Source organism: Engraulis encrasicolus, chromosome 12, assembly GCF_034702125.1.
Source record: "Engraulis encrasicolus isolate BLACKSEA-1 chromosome 12, IST_EnEncr_1.0, whole genome shotgun sequence".
In the NCBI taxonomy this organism is placed as follows: domain Eukaryota; kingdom Metazoa; phylum Chordata; class Actinopteri; order Clupeiformes; family Engraulidae; genus Engraulis; species Engraulis encrasicolus.
In genome coordinates, this window is record NC_085868.1 from 3,391,322 (window position 1) to 3,404,246 (window position 12,925).

General features: G+C 44.9%; 2 protein-coding genes across 2 annotated transcripts; both read right to left on the minus strand.

Annotated features, from left to right (window-relative positions):
- Positions 1–395: 395 nt before the first annotated feature.
- On the minus strand, positions 396–4,073 carry LOC134460188 (trichohyalin-like). The gene is made up of 5 exons (XM_063212638.1): positions 3,925–4,073; positions 3,370–3,570; positions 2,840–3,002; positions 2,386–2,499; positions 396–1,884 (listed from the first exon to the last, which is right to left on the minus strand). Exons 1-5 carry the CDS (start codon positions 4,071–4,073, stop codon positions 1,429–1,431), a joined length of 1,083 nt encoding a protein of 360 aa, XP_063068708.1. The 3' UTR covers positions 396–1,428.
- Positions 4,074–6,134: 2,061 nt separating this feature from the next.
- LOC134459974 (leucine-rich repeat-containing protein 15) lies at positions 6,135–11,485 on the minus strand. The gene is made up of 3 exons (XM_063212479.1): positions 11,244–11,485; positions 7,280–7,534; positions 6,135–6,724 (listed from the first exon to the last, which is right to left on the minus strand). The coding sequence occupies exons 1-3, from the start codon at positions 11,472–11,474 to the stop codon at positions 6,152–6,154; spliced, it is 1,059 nt and encodes a 352-aa protein (XP_063068549.1). The 5' UTR covers positions 11,475–11,485; the 3' UTR covers positions 6,135–6,151.
- Between the last annotated feature and the right edge of the window lie 1,440 nt (positions 11,486–12,925).

Genomic DNA, 12,925 nt, shown 5'->3' on the forward strand with positions numbered 1-12,925 from the left:
GCTTGGACACCTTGACTGGTGATTGTTTTATAGCCTATATGTAATATGCATGTGTTAATGGAGTAAATTAGCAACAGTCAACGGAGTCAACAGTCGGCTTCGCCCAGGCTAGTAGTGAATGATCTTCATAATGAAAAAATAACGTGGCTCATATGCATATGAGTATTTTGAATGTTAAGTCTACAGTACGTCCTAAATGTGTTTCTATAGCATTATATAGCCTTAATTACCCCCTGGGGATGAATGAAGTTACTCTACTAGGCCTTCTACTAGCCTATGCAAAGATGATCAGTCATGAGAGGAATACAACATACTGAGACTTTTGGTAGTATTGAATTTTTGTTTTTGTTTTTATTTATTTATTTTTTTTTTATTTTTTTTTTGGGGGGGGACGACACAAACACATACACGGGGGGGGGATGGGGGGGGGTTGCCCAAACACATTAGGTGTTTACCCATTAGCTCGTTTTGAACAGAACCATGTTACACCAAGGCGTGGCTCCACTTTTTTTGCCTTTACCACGCCCATTTTCAGTTCCAGCCGGAGCCGATTTTGGAATTGCCTCAGACGTGGTTCCGAAGCGTGCGAGCCTAGCTCCAACTGTGCAGGGGTGCCGACAGGAGACAAAGGGGACAGTTGTCCCGGGCCCAGGGAGAGAGGAGATCCAGAATTGGGTCCTCATTACATTGTATGTATTGGGCTGGGGGACCCTTTCAAACGACTTTGTCCTGGGCCCGGCCAAAGCTGTCAACGGCCCTGCAACTGTGACATGTTGCCCTCTGTAACTGATTGGCCATCATGTGCAAACATCTTAATTCCATAACCAAAATCATCATGGCTTTTCTACAGCTGTGAAATTAGGATAACATCTCCCACAAGGTTTTTGGAAGATGGGGTGTCTGGTTATTAATTTGCTTCCTGGCTCGCGAGTTTTGCACTTTGGCTGGACAGAGGGAATAGGCTACAGTAACTTTGACTAAAATCTGCTGTCCAACCTCAATATCCAATACCCTACAATTCACAAGACGACTTGCCTTGCCATTTCAGTGCACATAATGTGTTACTGTTGTCGTTTTGATAAGGAGTCTTTTGCTCCTGATATTTAACCATGGTGTGACAGGCATGGATAAAGGCCTACTCTGCGTTCTCGCGGCCACTCCCAGCGGCTGCTCACTCCACTTACGGCCCTCCAGACAAGCTCCGTCAACCTCCAAGGTTCATGCATATTTATGAAGCCTCGAACCGAACATGGTTCTAATGTAAAAACAGCTATTTAGTGGGGCTAAGAGGGTAGGGGAGGGGAGGGGGAGATTCTTTCAGGGACACACACACACACAAACAGACACACACAAACACATCCAGTGAGGGTTACGGGGAGGGGGAGCACACAGAGGACAGACACACACACAGGGGACACACAAAGGGGTTTAGTCTGCAGTGGCAGAACTCCTGAAACAGGAGAAGAGGCTGCAGCGGCACGCACGCCTCTCTCTCCTCTCCTGCCTCTCTGCCTCCTTCTCCTCTTTCCTCTTCTCCTCCTTTGCCGCCTTCTCCATCTCCTTCCTCTCCTTCTCCTCTCTCTTCTTTTCCTCCTTCGCCGCCTTCTCGGCCTCCTTCCTCTCCTTCTCCTTCTCCTTCCTCTCCTTCTCCTTTCGCCTCTTTTCCTCCTTCGCTGCAGCCTTCTTCCTCTTCTGCGCCTCTTTCTCCATCTTGTGCTGTAGTTTCAGCTGTTTGTTTTGGGCTGCAGCTCTGAGGTGTTGCTTCCTCTCCTGCTGGCTTTGCTCCAAGCGCTGTCTCTCCTGTTCACACTGGGCCTCAAACACGGCCTCCATCCTCAGCTGCTCCCTCACGTGGTTCTCCAGCTCCTCAGTCTGCAGGAAAGCCTGAAATAAAATGAAGGAAAGTTTAAGGTCAAGGAATGCTGAGTGGCTGGCTCAGCATTGACAAAACATGCCAATTTGGAAAACAAATATAAAATCATATCATTCATTCACAAAGAATCAGAAAAAAGAACTGAATAAATGTGGCCACTATTGTTAACAGGGGTGAACAAAAACTCCCTTCTCCCTAATTGATGTTCTACAATGGCACATACTACATCCATACACACCTGCAGCTTGTCATTGTGTATTCATATTATTTACCCTGTTACCATATTATGGCCCCGGATAAACATTTACTGTTACCAGAATGGCAATGACCAAGTCGTAATATGTTACTAAATACTGTATAATGACACTAGTGTAGTTCTAAGGACGTTACTGTACAGTAAGTGTTTTCAATGTCTACTACAGCATTCCGCTGGTGGAATGGCATGCGTTATGGGGCTACTCTAGGTGTATTTGATCTTTAGTGAGGGCAGCTGTGTGTGCTGTTAGTTTTACCTGGAGGTCGTCATGATAGAGAGGCATGCGCTCCTGGGTCTTCCTCCTCTCCTCTCGAAGGCCCCACGTCAGGAAGACAACTGGAGTGTTGTCCTCTCCAGATGCCATGGTCGTCTGAGGAGCAGAAACACACACACACACACACACACACACACACACACACACACACACACACACACACACACACACACACACACACACACACACACACACACACACACACACACACACACACCACATGATCATCTTCCTCTATAGTGAGGGACTTGAAGCTCTTGTTGGCCTATGTATGTATTGATCTGTGCAAATAACATTATTGTATATGAATCGTCAGAACCAGGGGCCAATTCTACACATTGTGGGTCACTCTAAACCACGGCTGCCCCTGACCGTCCTTATTGGCACCCTCCACCCTCCAAGGCCTGTGGTTGGTCCACAGTGCTACAGTATTTACCTGCATCCACCTCTCGGCCTGTTGTTTGAACTCCTCAATGTGTCTAAGGCGCTGGATGATCAACAGATCACAGCTCTGCAGACATGCCCTCTCTCTCTCCATCTGCTTCCTCAGCTTCTCTATCTCTTTCATGGCCTCATTCTCCCTCTCCTGGGCCTGGCGTCTAACATCACAGACTTACTTTTATTACACTCATCGCTTGTTGGTCAGTTTAATCTTTTTGTCTACCTCCACTTCCAAGATATCTTTACACAGTGTTTTTGGCATTTATTTGTTTACTTATGTATTATTACATGTATTTAACCGGTATTTGACCTGTCTGTTGTGTACTGTCTGTTTGTCTGTATGTGTATCTTGCCACTTTATTACGTATGTGCATTATATAGCATCATATAATTCAGGGATTCTTAACCTTTTTGACATTGAGTCCCATTTGCTCAGAGCAGAGTATGTCCAGGTCTGTATTGTGTAGTATCAAAGCTACTTGACACCTTACACTGTAATTATCAATAAAGCTCTGCTCTCCTAACCTCTCCTTCTCCAGCTGGTCCTGGAGCTCCTGGAGGTGGCGGCCCATGGTGGAGATCATTGCCTGGCCCGTGGCGGTCTGCGAGGCCTGGTCGGCGCGGATCAGGGAGGCCTGACGCTTGACCTCCTGCAGCTGCTGGTTCAACTGGCGGACGGAAGCCTGGAGCCTCTCACGCTCCTGCAGATGGGCAGCCTCCAGATCGCTGAGGTAGATAGATAGATAGATAGATAGATAGATAGATAGATAGATAGATAGATAGATAGATAGATAGATAGATAGATAGATAGATAGATAATATTAGGCTACATTACATTACATATTACACTGATGCTGTCATCCAATGTGGCTAGGATAGATAGATAGATAGATAGATAGATAGATAGATAGATAGATAGATAGATAGATAGATAGATAGATAGATAGATAGATAGATAGATAGATAGATAGATAGATAGATAGATAGATAGATAGATAGATAGATAGATAGAAGCCTAGGCCTACTGTGTATCTATCCACTGTCTGTAGGCCTACTCCACTGTAGCACAAGCACACACACCTGTTCTGCTTATCGCTATGCCTCAGGGTGTCTCTCAAGGCCTGAGTCTCTTGCAGATGGTCGTCCTCCATGGCTTCCACGACCAGCCGGATGTGGCGCTGCACCGCCGGCCTTATTTCGCCCAATAGGGCCGGGGAAAATCGGTCCATTCTCTTTAACGTGCATGTACAAAATGATACTGAAATGCGGATTGTGCGCCTTTTTATAGTCCTCAAGATAACCGAACGTCGTGTCATAATTGGTGCATTATGACTGTCTGTATTTAGCCTATCGGAGATTCTCTGCTGCTACGTGCACCTGTTCCAGAACTTAGCGGCAACAAACGCCCACCTACGTCTACAACAAAATATTTAACATTTAAACTATAGAGTATTAACTAACCACCTCTTTCAAATTGCAAGTAACTTAAATGGTTTACTGATTTGCGTGCATGTCCTAAACCCAGGCTACTTAAATACAAATTGGTTCTACAGCCAGACCGTGGCAGCCAGAGGCATCGCGTGCAAAAAAGCTGTGATTTTGCCGCCCTCTGGTGGTCATCATGTGTCACGTCCTACTTTGAGTATCCCAAAAAGTTAATAGTAGGCTAGTTTATGAGGTCAACAGAGATACAGGGAATCTGTTATTTCTGCAGACATCCCAGAGTAGGCTACTTACATATTGAATTTGATTACAGCAATTCAGGTTTATGTGAAGGGTTGTTGGCTTTGTGAAAAGTTGAAAATGATAATGTGGTTTACGCATCAGATAAATGCATTTAATCTTTTACAACACATTACGACATAAGCAAGTCCATCTGTTTGGCATAAGTTCAACCAATGGGTCCAATATAGTTTAAAGTTAGCAACTATTCTTTCCATTTCACATTTCGTCCTTTCACCAGTCAATTGGGCTGTTTGGTATAAGTGCAGTGCAGAAAAAATCTCCAGTGTTAAAAAGAAATGGCATTGTGAAATATAACAAGAAATCTGTCTCATAAAGCAGTTTTCAGTACACAAGCGAGAGAGAGAGAGAGAGAGAGAGAGAGAGAGAGAGAGAGAGAGAGAGAGAGAGAGAGAGAGAGAGAGAGAGAGAGAGAGAGAGAGAGAGAGAGTACATTCAAAACATTCTGTCATTAAATGTCTCTGACATCTTAAACTTTTGTTAGGTCAAAGGTTATAGGGAGAGGTTATACCCCCCCCAATCCTAGTCATTGTCCCACAAGTATCAGTTGTTGGCCTCTTTGAAACCTCTCAGCCTCATTAATTGTCATGATCCGCAATGAAGATCATGTTGTCATAATGTTTAGGAGCAGTGTTTATGTCATAGTCCTCTGTGTGCTCTCGCAAATTTCTGCATTAATGCACAGGCTAGATAGCTAGGGGACCCCCACCTGCAATATTCCACAAACGAGAGAGAGAGAGAGAGAGAGAGAGAGAGAGAGAGAGAGAGAGAGAGAGAGAGAGAGAGGGGGGGGGGGGGGGGCACCTATAATATTCCACTGTAAAGCTGTGCTTCTCATCTTTAAACAGCCCTGATCTCATTTTTCTGAGATTTCGGGAGGGAGATTTACCAACATTCTATGGCAGCGTATGCTACTGCCATCGGTCCAGTGATTCCCCTCTTCCTTTTCCTCTTCCTCTTCCTCTTCCTCTCATCCATTACAGTAATATGGAGAGGTTGACACAGCCCCACTCCAGTCTGCAGGGTCCAGTGTCTCTCTTATATCCTTCTCTTGCTCAAGATGGAGAGTCCCATCAAGCCCATAACCAGATCATCCTGATAAACCATCCGCCCACCCCCAATGTACACTCCCTGCCAGTCTAATCCAGGAGTTGTCGGCACCATCGGTCCAGTGCGTCTTCTGTACCTTCATCTTCCTCTTACTCTCAGACATCATGATGAAGAAAGGTCCAGACAGCCCCAACCCAGAAAGCCGATATACAAGTCAATATGTGTCGTGTTTCTGCAAGTCTAACCCAAGAGTCTTAGAAGACCTGGCTGAGGCCATCGGTCCAGTGCATCTCCCGTACCCTCTTCTTCCTCCCAGCCATCATGATGAAGAAAGGTCAGTACAGGCCAAACCCATGGAGTCACAATAAGGTCTTATTAAGTCATACAGCATTCCACTGAGAGAAGATCATCCTGATGCACCATCCACTCACTCTAGTCTGACCTAGGAGTCCATACAGGTCCATACAGCTCCAACCCAGAAAGTCAATATGCACCGTGTGTCTACAAGTCTAACCTAAGAGTCGTAGGAGACCTGGCTGGCGCCGTCGGTCCAGTGCTTCTCGCGGCTCCGCCTCTTCCTCTTCCTCTCGGCCATCAGGATGGCCGCCACCACGGTGACGAGCACGGTGACGGTGATGATGAGCACGGTCACCATCTCGGCCACGCACAGCTCGTCGGCCACCTGGTTGATGAGGTAGCCGCGCAGCTCGGCCGGCTCGGCGCAGCTCAGGCTGTCGTAGTCGTCCAGCAGGAGGCGCCGCACGCTGCGCAGCTTCCGGAAGACCCGCTGCAGGTCGCAGTCGCACTGCCAGGGGTTGCGGCGCAGCAGGATGTGCGTGCTGTAGGTCTGCAGCGACAGGAAGGTCTTGAAGTGGACGCCGCTGAGCCGGTTGCGGGCCAGGTCCAGCAGGGCCAAGCTGGTCAGGGGCGTCAGCGTGTCGATGTCTATATGACTGATGTTGTTGCCGCGCAGCTGCAGCACCTCCAGCGACTTGAGCATGGTGAAGACGCCGTTGCCTAGCGACGGGAGGCGGTTGCCGTCCAGGTGCAGCTGCCGCAGCGTGCTCAGACAGCCGAAGGCCCGCACCTGAAACCAGGAGGACCAGATGAGGATGAGATGTCCATGCATACTGTGGCACACACACACACACACACACACACACACACACACACACACACACACACACACACACACACACACACAAAGGCCCTAACCTGCAACCAGGTGACAGAGGTTTAGACATTACCTTACATCACATTATATTTAGCAGACTTTTTTAATCAACAGAGATTTACAAAGAGGACATACATAGGAAAAATGATACAGGCATACATACACGCACACACACACACACACACACACACACACACACACACACAAAGGCCCTAACCTGCAACCAGGTGGACGAGATGAGGTTAAAAGATGCATACATGCATACCGGTACTTTAGCACACACACACACACACACACACACACACACACACACACACACACACACACACACACACACTACTGTATAAAGACACTCCCTCTCTCTTACTATGTCTCTGTCTTCTCTCTCTCTCTCTCTCTCTCTCTCTCTCTCTCTCTCTCTCTCTCTCTCTCTCTCTCTCTCTCTCTCTCTCTCTCTCTCTCTCTCACCTGCACCAGGTGAATGTGGTTGTGGCTGAGGTTCAGTCTGAGCAGGCTGTCCAGGTGCTGGAAGCTGTGGCTGTCCAGGGCGGTGAGCTGGTTCTCCGCCAGCACCAGTTCCCTGAGTGCGCCCATGCCCAGCGTGAAGCCTGTGCCCAGGGCAGCCAGCCGGTTGCGGCTCAGGTCCAGCCTCATCAGGCTCTCCAGCGGCGAGAACGCACCGTCGGCCACGCTGCTGATGTTGTTGTCGTTCAGCATCAGTGTCTTTAAAGGGAGAATATACTGTATGTCATTTTTGTTATTACACTTAATTACATTTCCATTTATTACATTTCCATTTGATTTTTTCCATCATTTAAAGAAGAAAGAAAGCCAAACTGGGAAACTCCTCCTACTCCCATTGTCATTGTGACACAGCACTCCACAGCACACAAGTGTTCACTCACTGCACACTGCACACAACAAAATTGCATTTATGCTTCACCCGTGCAAGGGGGCAACCTCAATGGTGCCCCTGGGGAGCAGTGCGGCGGGACGGTACCTCAGTCATTAGTCAGCCTGCCATCAGCAGCTAAGATGCTTAAATAAACTTTTGATGGCATTTTTTGTTAAAAGTTGGCAACCATGCCAGAAGTTATCAGCATGGGCTAAGGTTTCAGAATCACCTGGTTGCCAAAACGGAACTTGACCTTTAAGGTCAAATATGAAGGTCAAATGGTCAACCACGGTCAAATAACAGTGTTATTTAGTTAAAAAATGTTACAAAGCTGTTAAAAGTGGGCAACCATGCCAGAAGCCGTCAGCATGGACTAAGGATTCAGAATCAACTTGTTGCCAACACTGAACTTGACCTTTAGGGTCAAATTTGAAGGCCAAAAGGTCAAAAACGGGGTATTTTCTTGCTAATCTTTGTTGGGAACTGTATATTCATGGAATTATTTTTCAAAAGTTGGCATGGTGCCAGAAGTCATCAGCATGGACTAAGGATTCAGAATCACCTGGTTGCCAACAGGGAACTTGACCTTTAAGGTCAAATATGAAGGTCAAAAACAATGTATTTTCTGGTTAGTCTTTTTTGGTGATCTTTATATTCATGGAATTATTGTTTTCAAAAGTTGACAACCATGCTAGAACTTATCAGCATGGACTAAGGTTTCAGAATCACCTGGTTACCATATGGAAATTTTTTAACTTTTTTTTTTTTTTACCATATGAAGGTCAAAAGGTCAACCGAGATCAATTAAAAAATCATTTTTTTGGTGATGTGCTTTCATAAAATACAAGTTGTTTGCATGGTACTGTATACTGAATAATTAGTAGGCCTATAATATAATGTTTGATTTGGCTTATCATGATGGGGCTCTAGCCTGTCATCCTTAGACATTCATCATAGCTCATTAGCATAAAATTAACTTAAACTTGTATTTTTTACGTTTTCATTCTGGTCATCTCGATTACTTAGTTCTTCTTTGTGAAGCACATTAAGCTGCCGGTATGAAATGGGATATGCCTTGGCTCACCAGTGAATTTGCTTTGCCCCATCAATTCACAGGCTTTCCATAGAAAAAAAGAATTTCTTCAGTTATTTCTGATGCATTTCAAATGGTTATAGCAATGAAGGATACTTGCTGATTTGCTTTGTCATATCATGGTTAGGAAATAAAACCTACAGTAAGAGTAGAGCAAGTATTGCACACTTCTCTTGATGTTCTCATGATTACTGTTGAATGTTCTGTTGCAATTTCCCAGGCTTGCGTTTTTGTGTCACCTGTACAAAGCACCATGCTTATCTTTGGGTATCGATCAACTTTTTGCAGACGACAAAAAGGCAATTGATATGTTACCACCAAGTGATGCATATGGATTGCATCCTGCATAAGCAAATCAGCAGGCAAATGTATGGCTGCAGTCTGACAAAGTACATATTAACAATGACACTGAGGAGATGGGTGGTTGGAAAGTTGTAGACCAATTGATGGCTGTGTGGCAAAGGAAACCTCCAGTTCCACATAGTAACTTACGGTCGGACTGATAAGATGTGGTTGTAGAACCAAGTGGCCAATACATGCCTGCAGTTGCCTGAGGAAAGGACAGCCCTGTATACCTGCATGTGATTTAAAATGTAGAATGTTTAAACGCCGTAGGGATAGAACATGATCTGGATGAAACAACCTTTTTGTAATAACAGCAACAATAGCTCCTTTAAATACATAAATGTCCAGTATGCACTGACATCACATTTGAATTTTAATTATTGTTTTAGTCATTATTGAAGTAAAGAAACAATATGATGAATTACATTCTTGTTATTGACGATTTGAAATAATCACTTTCACTCATACCCTTATAATAAAGCCTATATCTAAATATACAGTCCCCTAAAGTATTGGAACAGAAAGGCACATTTCCTTGGTTTTTTTGGGTCTTGGGTTTAAAGTGGCTCTAGGATTTAGATCACTGTCCAGAGTCATCTGATACTTACAATAGGTGAAGTGTGACTCTCGCGACCACTTTACCCCAAATGCAACTTTTGACAGCGCTGTCCGCTTCGGGAGAAACCTCATCAAAACAGTGTTCTATTTTCTTTACGATTATTTGTTCCAATACTTTCACTCACCTAAAATGATTTAAATAATACAAAATATCTCTACTAATTATTCAATTCATCATGCAAACAACTTGTATTTTATGAAAGCACATCACAAAAAAAACCAAAAATTTTTTTACCTCGGTTGACCTTTTGACCTTCAAATTTGACCTTAAAGGTCAGGTTCCATGCTGGCAACCATGGACCATGAAACCTTAGTCCATGCTGATAACTTCTAGCATGATTGTCAACTTTTGAAAAAGAATTCCATGAATATACAGTTCCCAACAAAGATTAGCAAGAAAATACCCCGTTTTTGACCTTTTGACATTCAAATTTGACCTTAAAGGTCAAGTTCCATGTTGGCAACCAGGTGATTCTGAAACCTTAGTCCATGCTCATAGCATCTAGCATGGGTGCTTACATTTGAAAAAGAATTCCATGAATATACAGTTCCCAAAAGAGACCAACCAGAAAATACATTGTTTTTGACCTTTTGACCTTTAAATTTGACCCTAAAGCTCAAGTTATGTGTTGGCAACAATTTGATTCTGAATCCTTAGTCCATGCCGATGACTTCTGGCATGGTTGCCCACATTTAACATCTTTTTAACAATTTTTAACTAAATAACACTGTTATTTGACCGTGTTTGACCTTTTGACCTTCATATTTGACCTTAAAGGTCAAGTTCCGTGTTGGCAACCAGGTGATTCTGAAACCTTAGCCCATGCTGATAACTTCTGGCATGGTTGCCAACTTTTAACAGAAAATGCCATCAAACATATATTTTTGCGGCTTGGCAGGCTGACTACATGGAGGAGGATGGGGGAGAGCACTGGTTAATTACCCCCCCCACCATCCTGGCGGGACGGGACTTGAACCAGCAACATTTGGGCTTCAAGTCTGACGCCCTAACCGCTTACCCATGACTGTCCCCATTTATTCTGCCTGTTATGTTTCTGTGTAATAATACAGCAGTAATGAGCCGTGCACTGTGTGTAGTGATACAATATAGGAATAGATGCTGTATCAGTTTGAATCTGGTCTATTTTATTGATGGGAACATAGCACTTTATCACCACCATCTAAGTTTCATTATTGTAACCCCTGACCCCACATTGGCCCCTTCAACTTACTCCCGTTAAGACACGCCGTTATAAATAAACCAGAATGGCAATGACCAGTCGTAGTGCATTACTAAAGGCCCTGTGTTATGTCATAGTAGAGTAGTACTATGGTAATTAACTTTTGACTATTACAGCGTTCCACTGGTGCTACAGCGTGCATTATGGGGCTACAAGAGTAACTGATCAAATGTGTGAATGAGCACCCTACAACATTTTGAAAACAAATTACGAAAAAAAAACCCAGACACTCTCATCTACCTTCAGGTGGCGGGTGTAGATGAAGGCCCGTCGCGGTAGGTGGGTGAGCTGGTTGTGGGAGAGATCCAGAAGTTCTGTCTGCGGGGGCAGGGGCCTGGGAAGGTGGGTGAGGGAGGCCTGGGTACAGTTGGCAGACAGCTCCTCCTGGCAGTCGCACTCTTTGGCACAGTGCTGCATGAAGGACTTGTTGTGGGCCTCCACCAGCAAAGGGAGGACCCACAGGAGACGCATGGTGGCTTTGCCTCGCAAGCAAACGCTGACCCCTGTAGGAGTGGATGACGAAAGTCACTTAGGGATTAAATGGTGCAGGCACGTGCACTCCAATACGGCAGGGGAGGCACGGCCTCACCAGCCAGATCTGAGAATGATGAGCTGCAGTAAATGTGAATAATAATAACAATAACAGCTATTGTTTTCGAGCATCTGCACCATAACTACCATTTGAGCAGTATTTAAACAGTTTCACTCATTTTCAATCATTTCCGTGGCCAAAATCATAATATTTGCCCATTTCATGTCAAATTGCTCCGAATACGGTGAATTTGGGCCAACTCTGAACTGGCCTCACCCCGGATTGCGCAATCCCTCCTTAACAAGCTTCAGCGCATGCGCCATTTTGCTCGTTCTGTGAATGCAACCTGGTAATATTGTATTAAACGTTTTTATACACTTAATAGAAGTATGTATGGCGTGCCCTCAATTCCTGATAATGTTCTACTATTTTCTACGTGTGATTATCATTTCTTTACTCTGAACGCTTTGGCATAACGCCCACTGAAAACAATGGTGAGGCGAGGAGTAGCCTGGCCGCAGACTCCTTCTGGCATTGAGAGTATTGCTGGCCAGTTACGTCATAGCGAATCTGAAGTTCACAGCCAGTCGGTGTTGTTGGCTAGCTTGGTCACTTTGTCTGCTACAAGTGGATTTCATAACGAAACTAAGAGCATTCTCAAAGTTGGATTTCCAAGAGGAAAATATGTGATAAAGAATGGAGGACCGACAGAGCTGAAGGGTTTGCTACTGCAGGTGGTCAGAAGGTTATAACTACCCGATCATTTCAAAGTGAGTTCTACAACAGAAACTATTTTTGTTTCCCCTGTGTCCCGTTTGCAACCGGCGAGAATGTGTGGAAGACCATTCGCATGGAATTGTACGACTTAACAATTTACTAAGGACTAAGGAGCCTCACGAAACACAAATCCTCGCGGCTACTCATATTCATATTCAATGCCAAATTGCTTTGGACGTTTGGGGCGTCTCGAATAGATGTGGCTTTGGATGGACAGCACAGGCTAAAGCAACGTTAGCATGCGCAACGCCAAAGTGGAAAAGAGCGGCGCATGGACCTGATGTACGAGATAAAGGTAAGATCAGTGTTTCCTATGTGTGTGAAGCCTGTGTTTGTGAGACCCGTGGGGAGATAGAGAATCCGCCGTGATTCTCTCTGGTGTGGTGGTAGCTTTTGTGATCTGAACAGGATTCTCATGTGCCCTGTAACTGTTTGTAAAGTTGAGTAGGCTACAGGGTGCCGTTGAGGTAAATCAAATATACCCGTGTAACTACAAGACTCTGATCTAATTCCAAAGTGTATGCATAACATAAAGGACAGTCCCAAAATATTTGGTGACCATATCGAAGCTTGTGTAGTAATCTATGTTTAAATGTTGACATTCGCTTCCTGC